Here is a 21,860-nt window from a genome sequence, read left to right as displayed (position 1 = left end):
AAAATTGCAGCGTAGAGCAGGGGTGGGCAAACCCCCGAGGGCCACATCTGGGTATGGAAATTGTATGGCGGGCCATGAACGCTCACAAAATTGGGGGTTGGTGTGTGGGAGGGGGTGAGGGCTCTGGCTGGGGGTGTAAGCTCCGGGGTTGGGCTAGAAATGAGTTCAGGGTGCAGGAGGGGGCTGGGGCAGGGGGTTGGACGTGTATGGGGGAGCTCCAGCTTGGGGTGCAGGCTCTGGGATGGGGTTGGGGGTACAGGAGGGTCTCTGGGCTGGGACCAAGGGGTTTGGAGGGTGGGAAGAGGAGCGGGGCTGGGGGTTGGGGAGCGGGAGGCGGTCAGGGGTGTAGACTCTGGGCAGTGCTTACCTGAAGCAGCTCCCGGAAGAGGCGTCATGTCCCCCCTCTGGCTCCTACGCAGAGGTGCGGCCAGGTTGCCCTGCGTGCTGCTCCATCTGTGTCCCCCCGCCCTCGGAGTTGACTCAGAGTCGCCTGCTCGGGGTGGGGCGGGGGTTTGCCATGCACCTCCTCCCCATCTCCGGCACAGCAGCCGCCTCAGCCTGCCCCCAGCGCCGCTCCCTTGTAACCGGCAGCGGCAGTGGCAGGCGAGGAAGCGCAATGGGGAGCTCCAGGGTGGCCGCCCACTGCCCAGGGGGCAGGCAGGGACGCTCCGGGGTTGGGGGAGAGACCCAGCCCCAAACATTGGTGGAGCCGGGCCCCCTCCCGGGCCCTGAATTTGCTGGAGCGCAGGTACCACGGGCTCATACAACTCACCGCCCCTGCAGCTCATGGCTTCCTCTACTCACCAGCACGGGCTGAGGGGTAGGACAGCAGGGAGAGCAGGAGCAGGAGACATTGGGGCTGCTCCTTCTCTGAATTCACAGCTTCTTGGGTCCTCTTCCAGGCTGGGAGCCTCCTGCTGCCCCAGGGCTGGTTTTATAGCTTCAGACCAACGGAAGTCGGAAGCCAGGAAACTATCTGAGCTGGGCTGCCCCTGCTGCATCTCCCATCTCCTCCTGCCTAACCACTGAGCAGCACGCGCTGCCATCTCATGCAAACTCCCCATTTCCCGTTCCCCTCCTCCCGGCAGGTGCGTGCCTTGCTATGTTGAGACCTACGCAGTGATTTCTTGACCCCTACTGATATCTCAAGATATAAATGACTAATGCACATCCACCCAATGCTGCTTGGGTGATTAGGGGGATCGGAACCAGGGACCTCCTGCATGCAAAGCAGGGGCCACAACCACTTGAGCTAAAGGGTAAGTTGCCTTTGTTGTCAGCAGTATCAGACTCCTCTACGGAGCAGTCACTAGAGGTGGCTGAAGACCCATCCTGGAAGAGGAAGGGTTACATACCCAGGTCTTTTTGTGGAGCGGGCAATACAAAGGCTTTTCCAAAGCTTGGTGCCAGTGGGATTTTTCTATGAAACATGCCCTGACTGGAACGAGGATGGACAGGTCTCAAGGGAGAATGCAGTCAAAGATGCAGATTGCTGGTAAAACTCAACCAAAGGTTCGTGTGACTTATGTCTGCACGCACACGTTGCTGCTTGAGAGCCTGAACAAGTCTGAGACTTGCCCCTGGCTCTTGTGAGCAGATGCCCAGTTATCAAGGCATCAAAAGCAGATTGTGAGATTGGCTTGAGAGGAAAGGACAAGAACTGAAACAGGTGATAAGGAGGAGCCCTGAGATAACACTCAGGCTGTGTTTGCAGAGACAGGGACTTGGAGCATCACCGAGTGATGAGGACGAAAACTTGGCTCCCACCCAGGCCGAGCTCTGGAGATGCTAACAGCTGCTTGTGACCGTTGCCCATCACTGCATGTGTCGATTCCATATGGCTCACAGTTGGGTTGGTGGATTTATTGCTTCTCGGAAGAGCAGAGTTTCTCCATCACGTGAAGCCAAACATGAGCTGTGCTGGCCACCTGAAGCGGCGTGGATCACCGTCACCTTCAGCCCCCAACTAAAACCCCTCCAACGCATTATTAAGGATCTACAACCTATCCTGAAGGATGACCCAACACTCTCACAAATCTTGGGAGACAGGCCAGTCCTTGCCTACAGACAGCCCCGCAACCTGAAGCAAATACTCACCAACAACCACATACCACACAACAGAACCACTAACCCAGGAACCTATCCTTGCAACAAAGCCCGTTGCCAACTGTGCCCACATATCTATTCAGGGGACACCATCAAAGGGCCTAATAACATCAGCCACACTATCAGAGGCTTGTTCACCTGCACATCCACCAATGTGATATATGCCATCATGTGCCAGCAATGCCCCTCTGCCATGTACATTGGTCAAACTGGACAATCTCTACGTAAAAGAATAAATGGACACAAATCAGATGTCAAGAATTATAACATTCATAAACCAGTCGGAGAACACTTCAATCTCTCTGGTCACGCAATCACAGACATGAAGGTCGCTATCTTACAACAAAAAAACTTCAAATCCAGACTCCAGCGAGAAACTGCTGAATTGGAATTCATTTGCAAATTGGATACTATTAATTTAGGCTTAAATAGAGACTGGGAGTGGCTAAGTCATTATGCAAGGTAGCCTATTTCCCCTTGTTTTTTTCTACTCCTCCCCCCCCCCCCCCGACGTTCTGGTTAAACTTGGATTTAAACTTGGAGAGTGGTCAGTTTAGATGAGCTATTGCCAGCAGGAGAGTGAGTTTGTGTGTGTGTGTGTGTGTGTGTGTTTCCGGGGGGTGGGGGGGTGAGAGAGCCTAGATTTGTGCAGGAAATGGCCCACCTTGATTACCATGCACATTGTAGGGAGAGTGGTCACTTTGGACGAGCTATTACCAGCAGGAGAGTGAGTTTGTGTGTGTATGGGGGTGGGGGGGTGAGAAAACCTGGATTTGTGCTGGAAATGGCCCACCTTGATTATCATGCACATTGTAGGGAGAGTGGTCACTTTGGATGAGCTATTACCAGCAGGAGAGTGAGTTTGTGTGTGTGGTTTTTGGAGGGGGGTGGGGGGTGAGAGAACCTGGATTTGTGCAGGAAATGGCCCACCTTGATTATCATACACATTGTGAAGAGAGTGGTCACTTTGGATGGGCTATCACCAGCAGGAGAGTGAGTTTGTGGGGGGGGGAGGCGCGGAGGGTGAGAAAACCTGGATTTGTGCTGGAAATGGCCCGACTTGATGATCACTTTAGATAAGCTATTACCAGCAGGACAGTGGGGTGGGAGGAGGTATTGTTTCATGGTCTCTGTGTGTATATAATGTCTTCTGCAGTATCCACGGTATGCATCCGATGAAGTGAGCTGTAGCTCACGAAAGCTCATGCTCAAATAAATGGGTTAGTCTCTAAGGTGCCACAAGTCCTCCTTTTCTTTTTGCGAATACAGACTAACACGGCTGTTACTCTGAAACCTGTGGATCTCTATGTGAATCCAGGTGGGAGCTCAGACTGGGATTCTCAAAGGAGACTGACTAGAGGCCCAACTCCTGTTGAATTTCAGTGGGGCCTGGATCCCGAATTCCCCTTGAAAACCCCAGCCACATTCAGTAAATGACCTGGCTTACTGGGAGGCAGATTGTGCTGCTGGGGACGCACGGGGAAATCTGGTTTTCGGGGGGTGACTGACAGCAGAATCTGGCCCTGAGGATGGAGACATTTTGAAGTAAAAATCAAGTCACAGTGGATCAGACACAATTATTAGCAGACATAAAACAGCACCAGGAAAAAGAGAGGCCAGGCTGTGGCTGTGTTTTCAAAAGGAGACCCCAAAGGCCTTTTGATTGTCCCGTAGCCAAGGGACTACGGTTATCATTTTAATTTGTATTACAATAATGCCTTAAGGCCCTGGCCCTATTGTGTGTGGTGCTGTACATACACATAGCAAGAGGCTGTCCCTGACCCAGAGAGCTTACCGTCAAAGCAGACAAAGCGTGGGAGGGGAAACTGAGGCACAGAGCGGGGGAAATGACACGCCCAAGGTCACCCAGCAGGTCAGAGTTGGGAATAGAATGCTGGTCTCCTGACTCGTAGCCCATTGTCCTAATTACTAGGCCACACGCCTCCCCAAGGGCAGGCCCGCCGACAGCAATTCCGGGCCCCAGGGCAGAATGGTCAATGGCCCCCCACGCATGCACAAGCCGCGCCTGCGCAGACGCGGTCCACCTGCCATTTGGGCGGTGAGGCGCCTGTACTGATGGTGCCCTGCCCCTTCTCCAAGGCCCTGGCCCCTGCTCCCTCCATCCCCCCCGCCCCCCCCGTTGCTTGCTCTCCCCCACCCTCACTCACTTTCACCTGGCTGGGGCAGGGGGTTGGGGTGAGGGGTGCAGGCTCTGGGAGGGAGTTTGGGTGCGGGAGGGGGTGAGGGGTCGGGCTCTGGGAGGGAGTTTGGGTGCGGGAGGGGGTGAGGGGTCGGGTTCTGGGAGGGAGTTTGGGTGCGGGGGGGGTGCGGGGTGCAGGCTCTGGGAGGGAGTTTGGGTGCGGGAGGGGGTGAGGGGTCGGGTTCTGGGAGGGAGTTTGGGTGCGGGGGGGGTGCGGGGTGCAGGCTCTGGGAGGGAGTTTGGGTGTGGGAGGGGGTGCGGGGTGCAGGCTCTGGGAAGGAGTTTGGGTGTGGGAGGGGGTGAGGGGTCGGGCTATGGGAGGGAGTTTCGGTGTGGTAGGGGTGCGGGGTGCAGGCTCTGGGAGGGAGTTTGGGTGCAGGAGGGGGTGAGGGGTCAGGCTATGGGAGGGAGTTTGGGTGTGGGAGGGAGTGTGGGGTGCAGGCTCTGGGAGGGAGTTTGGGTGCGGGAGGGGGTGAGGGGTCAGGCTCTGGGAGGGAGTTTGGGTGCAGGAGGGGTGCGGGGTGCAGGCTCTAGGAGGGAGTTTGGGTGCGGGAGGGGGTGAGGGGTCAGGCTATGGGAGGGAGTTTGGGTGCGGGAGGGGGTGCGGGGTGCAGGCTCTGGGAAGGAGTTTGGGTGTGGGAGGGGGTGAGGGGTCGGGCTATGGGAGGGAGTTTGGGTGTGGGAGGGGGTGCGGGGTGCAGGCTCTAGGAGGGAGTTTGGGTGCGGGAGGGGGTGCGGGGTGCAGGCTCTGGGAAGGAGTTTGGGTGTGGGAGGGGGTGAGGGGTCAGGCTCTGGGAGGGAGTTTGGGTGTGGGAGGGGGTGCGGGGTGCAGGCTCTGGGAAGGAGTTTGGGTGTGGGAGGGGGTGAGGGGTCAGGCTCTGGGAGGGAGTTTGGGTGTGGTAGGGGTGCGGGGTGCAGGCTCTGGGAGGGAGTTTGGGTGCGGGAGGGGGTGAGGGGTCAGGCTATGGGAGGGAGTTTGGGTGTGGGAGGGGGTGTGGGGTGCAGGCTCTGGGAGGGAGTTTGGGTGCGGGAGGGGGTGAGGGGTCAGGCTATGGGAGGGAGTTTGGGTGCGGGAGGGGGTGCGGGGTGCAGGCTCTGGGAGGGAGTTTGGGTGCAGGAGGGGTGCGGGGTGCAGGCTCTGGGAGGGAGTTTGGGTGCGGGGGGGGTGCAGGGTGCAGGCTATGGGAGGGAGTTTGGGTGCGGGAGGGGGTGCGGGGTGCAGGCTCTGGGAGGGAGTTTGGGTGCGGGGGGGTGCAGGGTGCAGGCTCTGGGAGGGAGTTTGGGTGCGGGAGGGGGTGCAGGGTGCAGGCTATGGGAGGGAGTTTGGGTGCGGGAGGGGGTGAGGGGCCGGGCTATGGGAGGGAGTTTGGGTGCGGGAGGGGGTGAGGGGTCGGGCTATGGGAGGGAGTTTGAGTGCGGGAGGGCGTGCGGGGTGCAGGCTCTGGGAGGGGTTTGGGTGTGGGAAGGGGTGCGGGGTGCAGTCTCTGGGAGGGGGTTTGGGTGTGGTGGAGGTGTGGAGTGCAGGCTCTGGGAGGGAGTTTGGGTGCGGGAGGGGGTGCGGGGTGCAGGCTCTGGGAGGGAGCCTCTGAGCAATTGCCCTCTTTGTCCCCCACATCAGTGGGCCTGCCCAGGAGCTCCATTCAGGCAGACCATCATAATTGGAACTAAGTTGTCAGCCACCTCACACGGGGACAAAGACTGTACGTTCAGAAACCCGGACTGGTGCCCACTGACATGGGGAAGCTTGCCCTGCCCCTGTGGGTAGATGGAGGGCTCTGTTCTCCTGGAGAGGCAGATGCCACAGTGAGGAGCCACTTTCTAAAGACCCAGCCAGATAGTGGAATATGTTTGCTGATGATGGACAGATAGGTAGATTTGTACGTTCACAGATCTATAGATTTTTTTTTTTTCCAGATCAGAAGGGATCATCTAGTCTGACCTCCAGCACAACCCAGGCCATAGGACTTTCCTGAATTTACTAGTGTTTCAAGTGCAACAGCTGTGGGTGTGGCTGAACTAGGGCTGATCTTTTAGAAAAACATCCAACCATGATTTTAAAATGTCCAGTGATGAAGAATCCATCACAGCCCTTGGCAAGTTCTTCCAAAGGTTAATTACCCGCACTAGTAAAAACTGGCACCTTATTTCTCGTCTGAACTTTTCTACCTTCTGTTTCTAGCCGCTGGATCTTGTTAGACCTTCGCAGGCTAGACTGAAGAGTCCACTATTATGAAACTTCTGGTTCACATGTAGGTATTTATAGACGGCGCAAGTCACCCCTTAAACTTCTCTGATAACTAAATAGATTGATCTCCTGATACGAGGTATGGGTTCCAGTTCTTTCATCATTCTCCTGGATCTTTGGTGCACCATCTTCCGTTGATCAACATCTGTCTTGACTTCTGGACACTATAACTGGACATGGTATTCCAGCAACGATCACACCGGTGCCAAATACTAAGGTAATAACCTCTCTACAAAGACGTGATATTCCCTTGTTTATACACCCAAGGTTTGCATTAGCCCTTTTGGCCACTGGATTGCACTGGGTGCTCATGTTCAGCTGAGTAGCTACCGTGACTCCCACATCTTTTCAAGTCACTGCTTCCCAGGACAGAGTCCCCCATCCTGTAAGTGTGGGTGATGGTCTTTGTTCCTAAGTGTATGATCTTATATTTGGCCATATCAAAACATGCATAGTTCGCCTGCGCCCCTGCTTACAGGGCGATTCAGATTGTCTGTGTCGGTGATCTCACTTCATTATTTCCCACTCCCCTAATCTCTGCAACAGCGATAAACTGGATCAGCAAGGATTTTACGTTTTCTGCCAGGTCATTGACAAAAATAAATAGCAGAGGGCCAAGAACTGGTCCCTGTGGGATCCCACTAGAAATCGACCTGTTCCACAATGGTTCCCCGTTTACGACTACTTTCTGGCATCTGTCAGGAGCCAGACTATAATCCATGTAATGTTGATGATTGAGTGACAGATCGATAACATATCTGTCGATTGTAGACAGATCCAATCCAGCACTTTTCACGAGCATCTTTACTACCGCCCTTCCCACCCCCCAATTTTTAAATCTCTACATTTTTACAACACCGTTTCCTTGGTGAGGTTTTATTCTCAGTTGTCTCATCAGCCGCTCCTTGCTCGGGGAGGTGGGTGGAAACGGAAGCTCCTAGTGCCAAGAGCGGGATTTCCTTGCAAGTTTCCACACCGTGGCTGACATGTTGCACAGCACCAGCGTGGCTTGCGTGAGGCAGAAGCAACTAAGTGGGAACACAGAAGCCCTGGGTTGGCCTTGACATGAGGGGGTTTCCCTTCTCAGAGGTGCAGGGGGCCAGGTGGCACAGCTGTGAGTCAGTAACTGAGAAGAATGAGATGCAAATCAACCTGTATTGAGCAAGCAGCGAGAGAAGGACCCAGCTGAGTTTAGCCCGTTTGCCTGCAGAAAGCCCCAGCAGGAGCGAATGGGTCCCTGATGGGACAGCCCCTTCCACGCCCCCTTGTAATGCTTGGGACTCCTCTCCCGTCAGGCGTGTCATGTTGGAACGGCGCGGAGTGGGAGGGTTTCCTAGGCTTGCTTGCAGGCTCAGGGCCTTGGCAGGAAAGGTGCCAGCAGAGTCAGTCTGGGAAGAGCACAAAGCCGGGTGAGATATGCCTCTCTGCCTTACGGGAGGGCTGCGATTTTGCTGTGGCCAGCGGTACCTGCCGGGGGCAGAAGGTGGCCCCTGTCCTTTCAACGCATGGCCTGCAGCTCCGCCCCAGGCCATCTCCATTCTCCTGCCCAGCTGCTGGTGCCAGCGGGATTCTGCGGCTCTCAGCACTGGGACCGCTCTGCCACTGGGTGAGTTGACTGCAAGCCGGCGAGTGCCCCAGCTGGGCATGACTGAGCAAGGTGCTTGGGCACTGCCTGATTCTCAGCCCATGACCAATCGTCTTATTTGTGGCCAGCGGCCTCCTCAAAGAATCCCCGTTACAGTCAGGGGACCTGGGTCCTGGGTCTCTTCTAGCTCATGGCAGACCCCCCCATGCCTCTTACTACTTGTGACAGGCCTGATCCCGCAGGCATTACTCTGGAAGAACTCCCCTGACACGGGGAGAGACCCCCCTGCTGGTACCGGGACACTTCTGCCTTTCAGCCCATGCCGAGAACCTCGATCTTCCCTGGGCCATGCAGACACCGGAGCAGCCCCGCCCCATGGCCCTATCCGAATCCAGCTTTAGAACGGCATGGGGTGAACTTCCTAACTGCCCTGCCCCATGCTTGGGCTCAGCTCCACCTCCTGGTCTCTTGTCCATATACGGACTGGCGAGAGGGTGTGGTGTTGGTGGGGGAGATGCATTGTGAGGGTGGGGTGGGAATGGGACGTCTGCAGGGAGGCAGGAGGGCGATGCAGGTGCCTAAGGCATAAATTGATTCATAAATGATCTGGAGGATGGTGTGGATTGCACTCTCAGCAAATTTGCGGATGATACTAAACTGGGAGGAGTGGTAGATACGCTGGAGGGGAGGGATAGGATACAGAAGGACCTAGACAAATTGGAGGATTGGGCCAAAAGAAATCTGATGAGGTTCAATAAGGATAAGTGCAGGGTCCTGCACTTAGGACGGAAGAACCCAATGCACAGCTACAGACTAGGGACCGAATGGCTAGGCAGCAGTTCTGCGGAAAAGGACCTAGGGGTGACAGTGGACGAGAAGCTGGATATGAGTCAGCAGTGTGCCCTTGTTGCCAAGAAGGCCAATGGCATTTTGGGATGTATAAGTAGGGGCATAGCGAGCAGATCGAGGGACGTGATCGTTCCCCTCTATTCGACATTGGTGAGGCCTCATCTGGAGTACTGTGTCCAGTTTTGGGCCCCACACTTCAAGAAGGATGTGGATAAATTGGAGAGAGTCCAGTGAAGGGCAACAAAAATGATTAGGGGACTGGAACACGTGAGTTATGAGGAGAGGCTGAGGGAGCTGGGATTGTTTAGCCTGCAGAAGAGAAGAATGAGGGGGGATTTGATAGCTGCTTTCAACTACCTGAAAGGGGGTTCCGAAGAGGATGGCTCTAGACTGTTCTCAATGGTAGCAGATGACAGAACGAGGAGTAATGGTCTCAAGTTGCAGTGGGAGAGGTTTAGATTGGATATTAGGAAAAACTTTTTCACTAAGAGGGTGGTGAAACACTGGAATGTGTTACCTAGGGAGGTGGTAGAATCTCCTTCCTTAGAGGTTTTTAAGGTCAGGCTTGACAAAGCCCTGGCTGGGATGATTTAACTGGGAATTGGTCCTGCTTCGAGCAGGGGGTTGGACTAGATGACCTTCTGGGGTCCCTTCCAACCCTGATATTCTATGATTCAAGGGCAGGGAGAAGGGAGTGCAGAGAACCAGACAGGGCCTGTAACTTTGCACTGGACCCTGCAAAAGCCACTGCCATCCCTGCAGCATGGGGAGCTTTGTATTCTCCTCTTGTGCCCAGGATGTCTCCCGCCGTGGGTGCGTCTCCGCCAACAGCCTTTGCACCTCGGTCCGTGGCTTGCTGGCAAGAGCGGCCCTTGCTGTCCGTGGGGAAATGCTGCTGCTCTTCACCTGGAGCCTGCAAAGCAGCTAACCCCGCCCCCGGCCTGTCGCGAAGAGCTCCGGGACCATGAGCATCAGGGGAGAGCAGGGAGGCCTGCCGCTGAACTCGAAGATGCCCTCGGTTGTTTTGCGCTTCCTCCACCCACCTCTCAGCTGCGCTGGGTGGGTCCATCCTGCTAAAAATGCGGTTAGTTCTCGGCGTGTTGCAACTTCCCCTTTTCTTTCTCTTCTGCTAGGTACAAGTGCCACGCACCCTGCACGAGCAGCCCTCACTGCCACCTCTGCCAGGACCTCCTGCTGAGAGCCAGCCTCGCATCCAGGCTCGGCAGCAGAGCCTCCAGCCCCTGCCTTCCAGGTGAGTCCAGCCAGAGCTTCATGGGGGTAGTGGGTGGTGAGGGGTGGGGGGCTGTTCCCAATCCAGACCTTCCTTGGTTTCAAAAGCAGGTCACGCATTAATACCAGCATTGCAATGTGGCCAGGACTCCTGGGTTCTATTCGTGGCTCCCTGTGGGTCCTCGGGCAAGCCACAGCCCCTTTCTGTTCCTCAGTTTCCCTGCCTGTGAAATGCGGGTGATGTGACTCATCTTTGTAAGGTGCTTTCAGAGCCTCCTATGGCAGAAGCAATGTCCGTGCTCAGTATTAATGCAAGGTTTTCCAGCAGACTCTGGGCTCCATCCTCGCCTTAGACCTGCAGGTACCCACGGCTAGTGCACCTTGAAAGGGTTCTGTACCTTAGGATGCCCAGACAGCAAATGTGAAAAATCGGGAGAGGGGGTGGGGGGTAATAGGAGCCTATATAAGAAAAAGACCCAAATATTGGGACTGTTCCTACAAAATCGGGACATCTGGTCACCCCACTGCACCTCTACGTGTCCGTGCACAAAGAAGCACGTTGCGCCAAGCACCCCCAGAAATGAGCTAATGTATCTGAGACCATACGGAGACTGGAGGGCTTCTCCTTGATGGATGCAAGGAGGGTGTCTGGGCACTGGTGGCCGAGGGAGGCTGGAGATTAGGGAACAAGCTCTCCATGCAAGGCCAGGCATTGGGAACACTTTAACAGAAACGCTGAGATCCCAAAGTAGAGGACTTTGTGTAGGTGCAGGAATGGCAGTGCCCCCTTGGCTAAGGAGCTTTCCCTCAGCCCGGAGCGACACCATCCAACCAGGTTAGCTAGAGTCACCATCAAGCCAGCTGTGGAAGCAGAAAAGCCGGGCTATTGCTACATCCATGTTCTATCTGCACGTGTTCCCGTTTACCAATGAACCGGCGGACAGTAGCTCAGCCCTCACTGCTGAGAAATGATTTCAGCTGAACTGGGCAGTGGTGATGCTTTCACTCACAACAGGAAACCCTCTTGAACAACAGGAAGCCTTCACTATCATGCCCATACAACTGTGAGCATTTCAAAACATCTCACGTTTACTCTCTTGCAGAATCCCGGGCTGCCAGACGGGGGCGCCGGCTCTGACCTCTGCTCCATCGGCTGGACGCGGGGCCAGCTCCTGTCCTGTTTTCATGCCTTCTCTAGCTCTGGGCTTTGTCCTTCCCCAGGGCTTGCCGGTTCCTCAGAAGATGCCTGCTCCAGGGCTAAGCCGTTCAGTAGATCCCTCTTTTCCTCCTCTCCTAACTGTCAGTCCCGAGGCCAGGGTGAGCCTGCTGTACAGCGTGGACTCCTGTCTGCAGCTGGCAGCCAGGCAGAACATCAACCTCATCCTGCAGCACTACAATTACACGGGGAAGCTGGGCAGCCGGCGGCCCCAGGAGGACAGGATGGGCCTCCTCAAGGTGGCCTTCATCACCATTAGCTGCCTCATCGTGGTGGAGAACTTGCTGGTGCTGATGGCCATCGTGAGGGGCCTGCATGTCCGCCGGTGGGTCTACTCCTGCATTGCTAGCATCACGGTGAGCGACCTGCTGGCCGGGGTGGCCTATATCTGCAACATCTGCCTGTCGGGCAGCAGAACCTTCCAGCTGACGCCTGAGCTGTGGTTCCTTCGGGAGGGCGTCCTCTTCATCGCCCTGGCCGCCTCCACCTTCAGCCTGCTGGTGACGGCCATCGAGCGCTACAGCACCATGGTGAGACCCATTGCCGAGAGCGAGGCCAGTAAGACCATACGCCTGCGTAGTCTCATCGTGTCCTGCTGGGCCTTGGCCATCCTCATTGGGATGCTGCCTTTGCTGGGCTGGAACTGCCTGTGTGACTTCCGCAGCTGCTCCACCCTGCTGCCCCTCTACTCCAAGAACTACATCCTCTTCTGCGTGGTCATGTTCAGTATGATCCTTCTGGGCATCATCGGCCTCTACGCCTCCATCTACCACCTGGTCCGGGCCAGCTCCCAGCAGGTCATCACCCGCCACAGCCGCAAGAGATCCCTGCGGCTGCTCAAGACCGTCCTGATGATCCTGGGGGCCTTCATTCTCTGCTGGAGCCCGCTCTTCGCCTTGCTGCTCCTCGACGTCTTCTGCGAGTCCCAGACCTGCAAGCTCCTGAAGGGCATGGACTGGGCCCTGGCCCTGGCCTTGCTCAACTCAGCCATCAACCCCCTCATCTACTCCTTCCGCAGCCTGGAGGTGCGCCGGGCCGTGCTGTGCTTCGTCTGCTGCTGCTGCATCCGCCTCGGGCTCCGTGGGCCCGGGGACTGCTTGCTCATGGCCGATATCAACTCGGGATCCTCGACTGAGAGCTCCCTGCGGGCTCGCGAGAGCTTCCACCGCTCCATGGTGCTCAAACCCCAGACCCGGTCTAGGGAACCTCTCTCCAGCAACTCCAGCATGGTGAGCAACCTTACCAGTAACTGAGGGGACAGCGGCAGGCTCCAGGAGGGGGCCTGCCCCTGGGGACGTGCCCTCTTGGCCAGGACTGGGTGTCAGGAATAAGGCCCGGCAGCTGCTCCTGCTCAGGTTCCTCATGGGAACAGCTGGGCTGCATGACCGCCCCACCTGACTGGCTGAAGCAGCTGGCAGGCTTGCTCTTAAGCCCAGAAGCAGCAGCAGAAATTATGCTGGCTGCTCAAAGCATTTGCAACGGCTTCTGACCTGCCGCCCTCACTCCAGATAACCTGGTTCTGACCCTCGGCTCTGATTCCCGACTTCTGACTCTAGTTCCGATCCTGGGCTCTGACTCCAGCTGTGATCCTTGGTTCTGCCCTCTGGCCTCTGACTTCAGCTGATCTAACCACTAGACATGGCTGCCCATATCCTGGTCCCTGACACTGGGCACCTGCTTTCAGAAGGGGTGGGGGGAGGCATAAATGAGACGACTGCAGAGAACTAGATGTCGGTGGATCCGGTGCCGGAAGGAGTATGACACCCCTAAGACTTGGGCTCCGCACAGCCTAAGGCTGTCAGCAAGAACCGGCTGAGCTATAGTTTCAGTGTGTCTGGACTGTGCATGTAATTATGGGCTGGACACTGCGTCTAGGTGTAGGCTGTGCCCACAGTTATAGGGTGGGCACTGCTCCAGGCTCTGGTGCACCCAGGGCTGAGGGCAGCTTGCTTGCTCACAGATTATGGCGAGCAGTGACTCTCCCTCCCTGCGATGCAGCTGATAAATTGGGGAGCGAAGCCATCCAGCGATTTCCCATCTGTCTCGCCAGGCCGATGCAGCCCCGCAGTGAGAACCCGGCCGCCTGGCAGGGCGCTTGAATGCAATGGATCAGCCATGTAGGTGCAGCCCTCAGATTCATGGCGAGCAGCCAGTGAATCTGCGAGTGTGATGGGGTTAACCACCCCTGGCGGGGGCATAGCTGCAGCTGCTGGCCTGATTCCACGCCTGTGGGCCTGGGGCTGTGCCAGGGCATACGGTGCATGTGTCACAGTCTTGGCAGCAGTGACTTACAGGCCTGCAGCGCCTCTGTCCCACGGCGTATGGTGCATCTGCAGTTAGGGGCCAGACAGTGTTCCAGGCTGGATGGGCTGCCCACCACGCTGGATGGGAGACCAGTGACAGCCCTGGCACCGATCCGGGGGGTGGGTGCAGCTGTCACTTGAAAGGTCCAGCTCGGGACGTGCCCCTTTAGCGAGGTCGGGCGCTCTTCCAGCACACCTGCCAGCCTGGCACCCGCTCAGCTATACCCAACTATACTCAGCTAGGCAAAGGACTAGCCCTGGTCACAGCAGAGGAGCTGGCTCCGGGTGCTGAACTGCGGATGTGTGAGCTGCAATGGACGAGCAGGGCACTTACTCCCCGGGAGTTCCGTGGGCTTTGGGTTGGGCCCTTAGGGACGTGGCTCCATTTCCCCTTCCTCTCCAACCTGGAATGGAAATGACAGCGAGTGCCACGCTGCGTCTTTCCAGGAACCTTTTGCAAACAGGGTTTTGCAACAGGCAACTTACAAGACTTGGTGCAATGGCCTGGAGCAGAGTTCGCCGCACCAAGGGACCGTGTGTGTGTGTGTGTGTGTGTGTGTGTGTGTGTGAGAATCTGTGCCCCAAACGTTGCGATACATTGTGTAGGGCGAAAGAGAGAGGCATTTATGGGCCCAATCCTGAGGACTTTACTCAACCCTCTGCCTCCCCTGAAGTCAATGGGAATTTGCCTGAAAGAAGCAGTACAAGATTTGCTCAGGTAATGAAGGCCAGTCCCCAACCTACAGAGGGGAAACTGAGGCTCCAGGGCAGGGGTGGGCAAACAATGGCCCGCATGCCGGATCCGGCCCACCAGCCATTTTAAGCCAGCTCTGGAGCTCCCGCTGGGGAGCGGGATCTGGGGCTTGTTCCGCTCTGGTGCTCCAGTTGGGGAGCAAGGTCGGAGGCTGCTCCACGTAGCTCCTGGAAGCCTCAACATGGCCCCCCTCCGGCGCTTCAATGAGAGCTGCAGGGCAGCGCCTACAGATGGGGCAGCGCGCAGAGTTGCCTGGCCACGCCTCCATGTAGGAGCCAGAGGGGAGACATGCCGCTGCTTCTGGGAGCCGCTTGAGATAAGCCCTGCCTGGAGCCAGCACCCCTGAGCCCCTCCCCATGCCCCAAACCTCTGCCCCAGCCCTGATCCCCCTCCTGCCCTCTGAACCCCTCGGTCCCAGCCTAGAGCACCCTTCTGCACCCCCAACCCCCTCATCCCCAGCCCCACGCCAGGGTCCACACCCCCAGCTGGAGCCCTCACCCCGCCCCTGCACGCCATTCCCCCGCCCCAGCCCGGAGCCCCCTCCCACACTCTGGCTGCTTGCAGCAGGGGTCCATCATGCCAAGCGGACATGCTGAAGGACACCACAGGGGGTGTTTCCCCCCTGTTGGCAGCTGAGCATGGTGGTGTCGGTGGTGCTGATGGGGGAGAGGGTTCTGGGGTAGGAAAGCAAGTCTCTGGTGTGGTACTAGTGGGCAGAGAGCTCTGTTCTGCATTGCTCCAGCAAAGCAAGGTGGGACTGTGCCTTCTTGTAGCTACTATGAGAAGCAATGTGCGGAGGGTGGGGGGGATGCATTTCTTCGGGGGAGACCTGTCTTTCTTACTTTCCATTCCCTGTTGCAAATGAAAGAGGAACCAGCTAACCTTGTTCGACCGTAGAGGCTGAGAGCATCCCCGCTGCCAAAGAAGGACAAGTTCCTGCAGCATGAAAAGCAGGGTCTCCTCCTTGCGTGTGACTTGATACACTGCTCTGAGGGCTGCTCTCAAGAGACTCCAGCTGGCCTGAGCAGCCTCTAACGAAAGCGGGGCAGGGGTTTTGTAAGTCCACTTCTTCTGCAATAAACTTTTTTACAAGAAAGTCACTCATTTGGCAACACCTCCTTCTGTTCTCCTCCCATCAATTGAGCAGCACATCCCACAGGAGAGGTTTTGACCTAGGAGGGGGAAGTGAACTTGGTGCTGGTGAAAGGTGCCACTGACTTCCCGTGTCACCATGGGCAAGTCACCAAAGGGGGGGGCATTTCCAAAGAGTTCCTGGGCAGATTTTCAAGTGCCCTCAGGAGGGACTGGGTTTTCAACCCCCCTCCACTACCACCTCCAGGCTCCCCCTGTGATGTCCATGGGCAGTTTTTCAAAGAGTTTGGTGCTCAGCTTGCTTTTGAAAATTTGGTCACTTATTTTGGTGCCTAAATGAGAGCTGAGCCCATCTGAAAATTGAGGCCCCTACGGGCGATCTTCAGAAATACTTCGCATCAATCTAATTCAGGCGAGTGCTGGGCCCTTTGGAAAACACACTCCTGACTCTCTCTGGGTCTCAGTTTCCCATCTGTAAAATGGGGATCAGACTCCTTCCTTTTTCCCACCCTTTGTTTGCCTTCTCTATTTCGGCTGCAAGCTGTTTTTGGCTGACACCATTCCTTCTTATGTGTCTGCACAGGCTCAAGGAGGAGTAATGGTCTCAAGTTGCAGTGGGGGAGGTTTAGGTTGGATATTAGAAAAAACTTTTTCACTAGGAGGGTGGTGAAACACTGGAATGCGTTACCTAGGGAGGTGGTGGAATCTCTTTCCTTAGAAGTTTTTAAGGTCAGGCTTGACAAAGCCCTGGCTGGGATGATTTAGTTGGGGATTGGTCCTGCTTTGAGCAGGGGGTTGGACTAGATGACCTCCTGAGGTCCCTTCCATCTCTAATATTCCATGATTCTATGATTCTTAGGGGACCCTGATCTCCACTGGACTCTAGAGGTGCTACTGTGATGCAAAGAATAATCCCTCCTGCAATAACACATTCATGTATCTATGAAGCATCCCCGATGCAGAACATGAAGGAGCTACCCTACCCTACCTTTCCCTAATGTCTTTCATCTGAGGCATCAGTTAAGCCTCACAAGCCCCCTGCGCTGCAGGGAAGTATTAAACCCCATTCTACAGAGAAACCGAGGCAGAGAGAGAGGCGCGAAATTTACGGTCACACAGAGAATCAGTGGCAGAACCCAGGACTCCTGACAGCCTCTCACTAAGCATTAGACGAGATGGCCTCTCATGGGACAAATCCTCCAGTGCCCTGGGCTATAGAAGGACGAGGGATTATCCTATTGCTAATTGAGCTGGGAAAGGCCTTGGGTCTGGTCCTGAGCTAACACAATGTTCCCAGCCAAACCACCTAAAACTCACCTGGTTCTGGCTTCTGTTGCAAACCTGGAGCTCTGGAAAGAGTCACCAAAGCCCAGGGATCATTCGGGGAAATCTGGGGTGGTTTTACGGCTTCCCGTGCAAACCACATGATGGCTTCGTGAGTTTCGCTTTGAAAAACCAGCACCTGAAACGTCGAAGGGTGGGACGCCAACCTGGCAGCACTGCTGTTCCCACCCCACCTCCCTTGAGGTGCTGCTCAGATCTGGCCTTTGGCTGAGGAGTCAAACACACCATGTGGATTGTAAGGGCAGGAGAGGAACCACCGTCCGTACATCATATTCCTCAGCATGTTGGAGAGCCTAAATTTTCAACTTTGAGGCTCAGTGGCCTTTGGTGCCCCCTTGTGGGTTTGGTATGGAATCATCGAACTGTCGGGCTGGACGGGACCATGAGAAGTCATCACCCCCAGTCCCCTGTGCTGAGGCAGGACCAAGTAAACCTAGACCGTCCCTGACAGGTGTTTGTCCAACCTGCTCTTAAAAACCTCCCATGACGGGGATTCCTCAACCGCCCTGCTCCAGAGCTTAACTACCCTAAAATAGAGCTAGAAAGCTTTTCCTAAGATCTAACCTAAATCTCCCTTGCTGCAGAATCAGATTAAGCCCATTACTTCTTGTCCTACCTTCAGACATGGAGAATAATTGATCACCAGCCTTCTAACAATCTTTAACATCTGAAGACTGTTAGCAGCTGCCCTCTCATTCTTCTTTTCTCAAGACTAAACGTGCCCACTTTTAACCTTTCCTTATAGGTAGGGTGACCAGATAGCAACTGTGAAAAAACGGGACAGGGGGTGGGGTGTATATAAGAAAAAGTCCCAAACAATGGGACTGTCCCTTTAAAAACAGGACGGATGGTCACCCTACTTATAGGTCCGGTTTTCTAAACCTTTGATCACTTTCGTAGCTCTCCTCTGGACACTCTCCAATTTGTCCACATCTTTCTTAAAGTGCGGTGTCCAGAACAGGATAACTCCCCCTCGTGTCTTATATGCAGCCCTTTTCATAACCACATCACATTGTTGACTCATCTGCTTTTTGCGATCCACCGTAACCCCCAGATCCTTTTCAGCAGCAGGATCACGTGGACAGTTATTTCCCATTTCGTAGGTGTGCATTTGATTTTTTTTCCCCTTTTTTTCTCCATTGCGGGTTAGGTTGGCAGAGCTGTTTCTCTCAGGGCTGTGCATTTTTCACACCTCTGAGCGACGTAGTTAAGCCAATGTAATTTTCTAATGGAGACCAGGCCTCATATAGTCCCTCTGGAAGCTCCCTAAACTCTCTTCTGGTTCTAAAGCTCTGTGGAGTGGCAGTTCTGGGGCCCGGGCACCTGCAAGGCTGGTGGCCCCCCAGCTGCATAGCCACACTCAGTCTGCTCTTTCAGAGGACAAAGGACTGGGAGGGTCACTGAGCCCAGTCCCAGTTATTGCAGGCAACCCCTTCGTATAATCCCGTTCAAAAATGTATCAAGCTCCACTTTTAAACTACGCAGGTTGTTTGCCCCCACTACCCTACTGGAAGGCTATGCCAAAGCCTCCCTCCTCTGATGGGTGGAAATCTTCTTCGCACACACACCTGGGCAGGAATAGAGCTCAGATTCTCTTTTTCCAACTGACATTCCCCCTCCCCAGCTTGCAGTAAAGGAGAGAATCTCCATTCAGCCCTTAGCAGTCTAGGGCACGTGGCATGCAGTTGGGCAGTTCTGATCCCACCCAGTAGTGGGCTGGTGCTGGGGGGGTCTGTGTCCCAGAAGCGAGAGGGGAAGGTCTGGTTACTCTTGGTTGTCTGATGCTCTGAGTTATTTTCTGTGCCATGGTAAGTGGTGTCATTCTGAATCACTGGCAAAGCCAGCAGGTGAAAACTGAGTGAGCATCAAGGCTAGCCATGTTTGTATGACAGGGTGTCTCAGGAACAGCTCTGGATCTGGATCAGGGCCGTGAGAACGGAACTCTCAGCTTCACTTCAAAAGGATCTGTAAGTGGGAGCCCTGCAATGGAAACAGAGGGGGCCTCAATAATAATACAGACTCTCTCTGCCTGTCTGATGCACCACTGCCCTCTACAGGGTAGAATCAGAACTGCCTTCCTGTGTTTCATAGGCTCTACACTGCTACAGCTGAGGGAGATTTTCTATTTGCTCAGGTGGAGGGCTGTCTTTTGCAGAAGGGGGCTTTGGAGTTCCATCTGTGGTGTCACTGGTATGTTCTCAGAGGTTGGGGCACACAGCGTAGTCACAGCCATGGACTCAAGGCATGGCAATGAACTTGTACCACATTACACAGCGATGAAACCATTCATTGCTCATCCATCTTATTAACCGGAAAAATAACAAAACAGCAACCACTCTGTGAAGACGGAGTGTGGGTCTGTTTCGATGCCCTGGGTGGCTCTCACCCATTTCCTAGTGGACAGGCACAAAGACCCTCACCACTGTTGGCCTCTTTGGTGGTATTATAGGCAGAGTAGCCAACATGTGATAATAACAGTTACCTCTTTTTGCCATAGACTCCAAAGCACTTTACAAAGGCCAATCCCATTATCCCCATTTCGCAGATGGGGAAAGTAAGGCACTGAGAGGGAAAGCAACTTGTCCAAGCTTAGGGTGGAAGCAGAGTCAGGAATAGAATCCAGATCTCCTCAATCCCAACCTGCTGCCCTATCCACTAGGTCACACTACCAATGGGTCATTGAAACTGAGCTCCCCACTTACACGAGAGTTGGGAGGGTCCCTCCAGATCAGGACTGGAGCAGGCAGGCAGTGTGTGTGGGAAGTCTTCCCTGGATTTGGCACCCTTTCTCAGTCATACTTTCTATTAGGGTTCCATATATAAAGGACTATGAAATGATCAATAGCTGTTACAAGCATGTGCAGGTCATATGTATTCTAGATAATAAGCCCATCAGCAGAAGGTGTTAAAGATGCTTCTAAACTGTGCTTGTAAGTAACCTATTGGACTCTATAACAATCTATAACAGTGGATTAACCATTTATGAAAGCTGCTATTAATCCTCCATTAACTATTTATAAAGTGTGACTTATTCCTCCAGCTGCAAATGCACACAAGAAAGTGACCAATAAATAAATAAAGCTGTTTCCTTTCTTCCCGTCTCAGTGCACAGAGGTCACCTCTGCCGCTTGGATGGATCAAGCTCCACAACACGAGATACCCACAGTAGGCACAATTACAGCAGCCGGATTGTTGGGCTAGTCAGTACTGTGGCTGGCTGAGCTGACCCCCAGGGCTTTATCATACCCATTGTATGGCTGGTGCATGAGAAGTGGTCTCCTGTTGCTTTATATACCTTGGACCCCTTACAAACCCAGATTATCTTGTCACCTATGGCTGTTTTAGATTCCCCCTCTTTAAAATGGGGACCTCTCACAGGGATGTTGGGAGACTAAATTCATTAAAGGGGTCAAGTCTTGAGTTTTTGACTCAGACAAACTACAGTTGACTTTCACCTAGGCTAAGAATTAGTAACTGGTGATCTGTTTTGTTTTTCTAATCAGATTACATTAGCAGCTGGGATCCCCAGAAAGAAACTACAGCAAAATCTGATTTGAGTGACTACTCAACGGACTGACAAAAATCAGCTGTTTAAATAAAATTGGCCAGTTAAATCTCTCTCTGTCGCAGGGTTTTGTATTTAATACCCATCGCGATCTGATCATTACTTTAAAGGGGGGTGGCAGAATGATCCTTAGTGTGTTTTAGAACTACTCTTTAGACAGGTGGCAGTTTACTGAGTGTTTTCTTTCATGGGTTTCACCGTGTATAACCTCCACGAATTATCATAGGCACAGCTGCCCAGAGGATGGGATGACTCAGGGGACTGGGAGACAGAGCCCTTCCCTGTTGGGTCACTGGTCAAAACCGGCCCAGCTTGTAAATGGACAATCCCTGCCATCTGATGGCTGTTTGCCACTTGTGTGAAATGAGTATTTAGTGGGTACTAGTGTGATGGACTGGTGCTCCCATTGCTAAAAACACACCTCCACTAACTAGTCCTCATTGTAAGCTGCCACTAACTGGTCCATGCGGACTAATGATTCAGCCTTGGCCCTGGAGCTGGTCTCTGTGAAAGAGAGGTGAGGCCTAGAGATAGACAGGCCATTTGTCCGGTTTGAAACTGGACAGTTCTGCTGTTTGTCCCCTGTCTGATACTCAGCCAAAACTGGCTGTAGTTTTGTCCGGTGTCAAATGGGGGACGCCATAGTGAAGAGCATCCCTCCGCCGGTGTGACCTTGCACATGCCATCCATGCCAGGTCATTCCAGCAGGGCTGTCTTCAAAAGGGCACCCCTTCCGTGTGGCGTGACCTCATACACACCCTGTGTGAGATCAGAACAATGAGGTGGGGTCAGGCCGAGGCTGTTCCTGGAGATACTGGAATGTGTGAGTGGCCACCCTCCCTACTGGCAAGTTGGTGCATTGTGCGTGTCATGCAACTGAGGCGGGGTGACTGAGTGGTTGAGGCACTTGACTATGCTCCTGAAGGTTGTGAGTTTAACAATCTCATACTGAAAGGCCACCTCAGTCCACCCCGCTGTGAAACGGGTACCCGATCCATTGGGTTAGGGCAGCCAAAGGGGGACGGATGGGATGCTGACCACATCACACTCTCCTGTGCTGTTGGCTATGAACTGAAGGTGGCTTAACGAACTGAGCCAGTGGGTGGGGGGAAACTTTGATCGCATAGAAACTAGAGAAGAACATTAAACAGAGAAGGTTGTGAGAGGACTCAGCGGCCCTTGCAACAGATCCTGGAAATACTACAACTCCCAGCAGCCTTTGCAGCTCTCTATAAATATTTTATTAAAGCTAATGTTAAAAAATTAAGAAGCAGACAAGTTAAGAAACGAGTGTCTGTACATCTGGGTAGAGTGCTTAGATTATCCACAAATACAAAGTTCATTTTTAAAATCATAAGATGCATATAGTGA

The 21,860-nt window shown here is 54.3% G+C and overlaps 1 protein-coding gene across 1 annotated transcript; it reads left to right on the top strand.

Annotated features, from left to right (window-relative positions):
* The first annotated feature begins 10,148 nt into the window (after positions 1–10,148).
* S1PR4 (sphingosine-1-phosphate receptor 4) lies at positions 10,149–15,588 on the top strand. Its single transcript, XM_073324172.2, has 2 exons — positions 10,149–10,237; positions 11,319–15,588. Exon 2 carries the CDS (start codon positions 11,401–11,403, stop codon positions 12,682–12,684), a length of 1,284 nt encoding a protein of 427 aa, XP_073180273.1. The 5' UTR covers positions 10,149–10,237; positions 11,319–11,400; the 3' UTR covers positions 12,685–15,588.
* The last annotated feature ends 6,272 nt before the right edge of the window (positions 15,589–21,860 follow it).

This window comes from Lepidochelys kempii, chromosome 25 (assembly GCF_965140285.1).
Source record: "Lepidochelys kempii isolate rLepKem1 chromosome 25, rLepKem1.hap1, whole genome shotgun sequence".
Lineage (NCBI taxonomy): Eukaryota > Metazoa > Chordata > Testudines > Cheloniidae > Lepidochelys > Lepidochelys kempii.
This window is presented reverse-complemented; position numbering and strand designations above follow the sequence as displayed.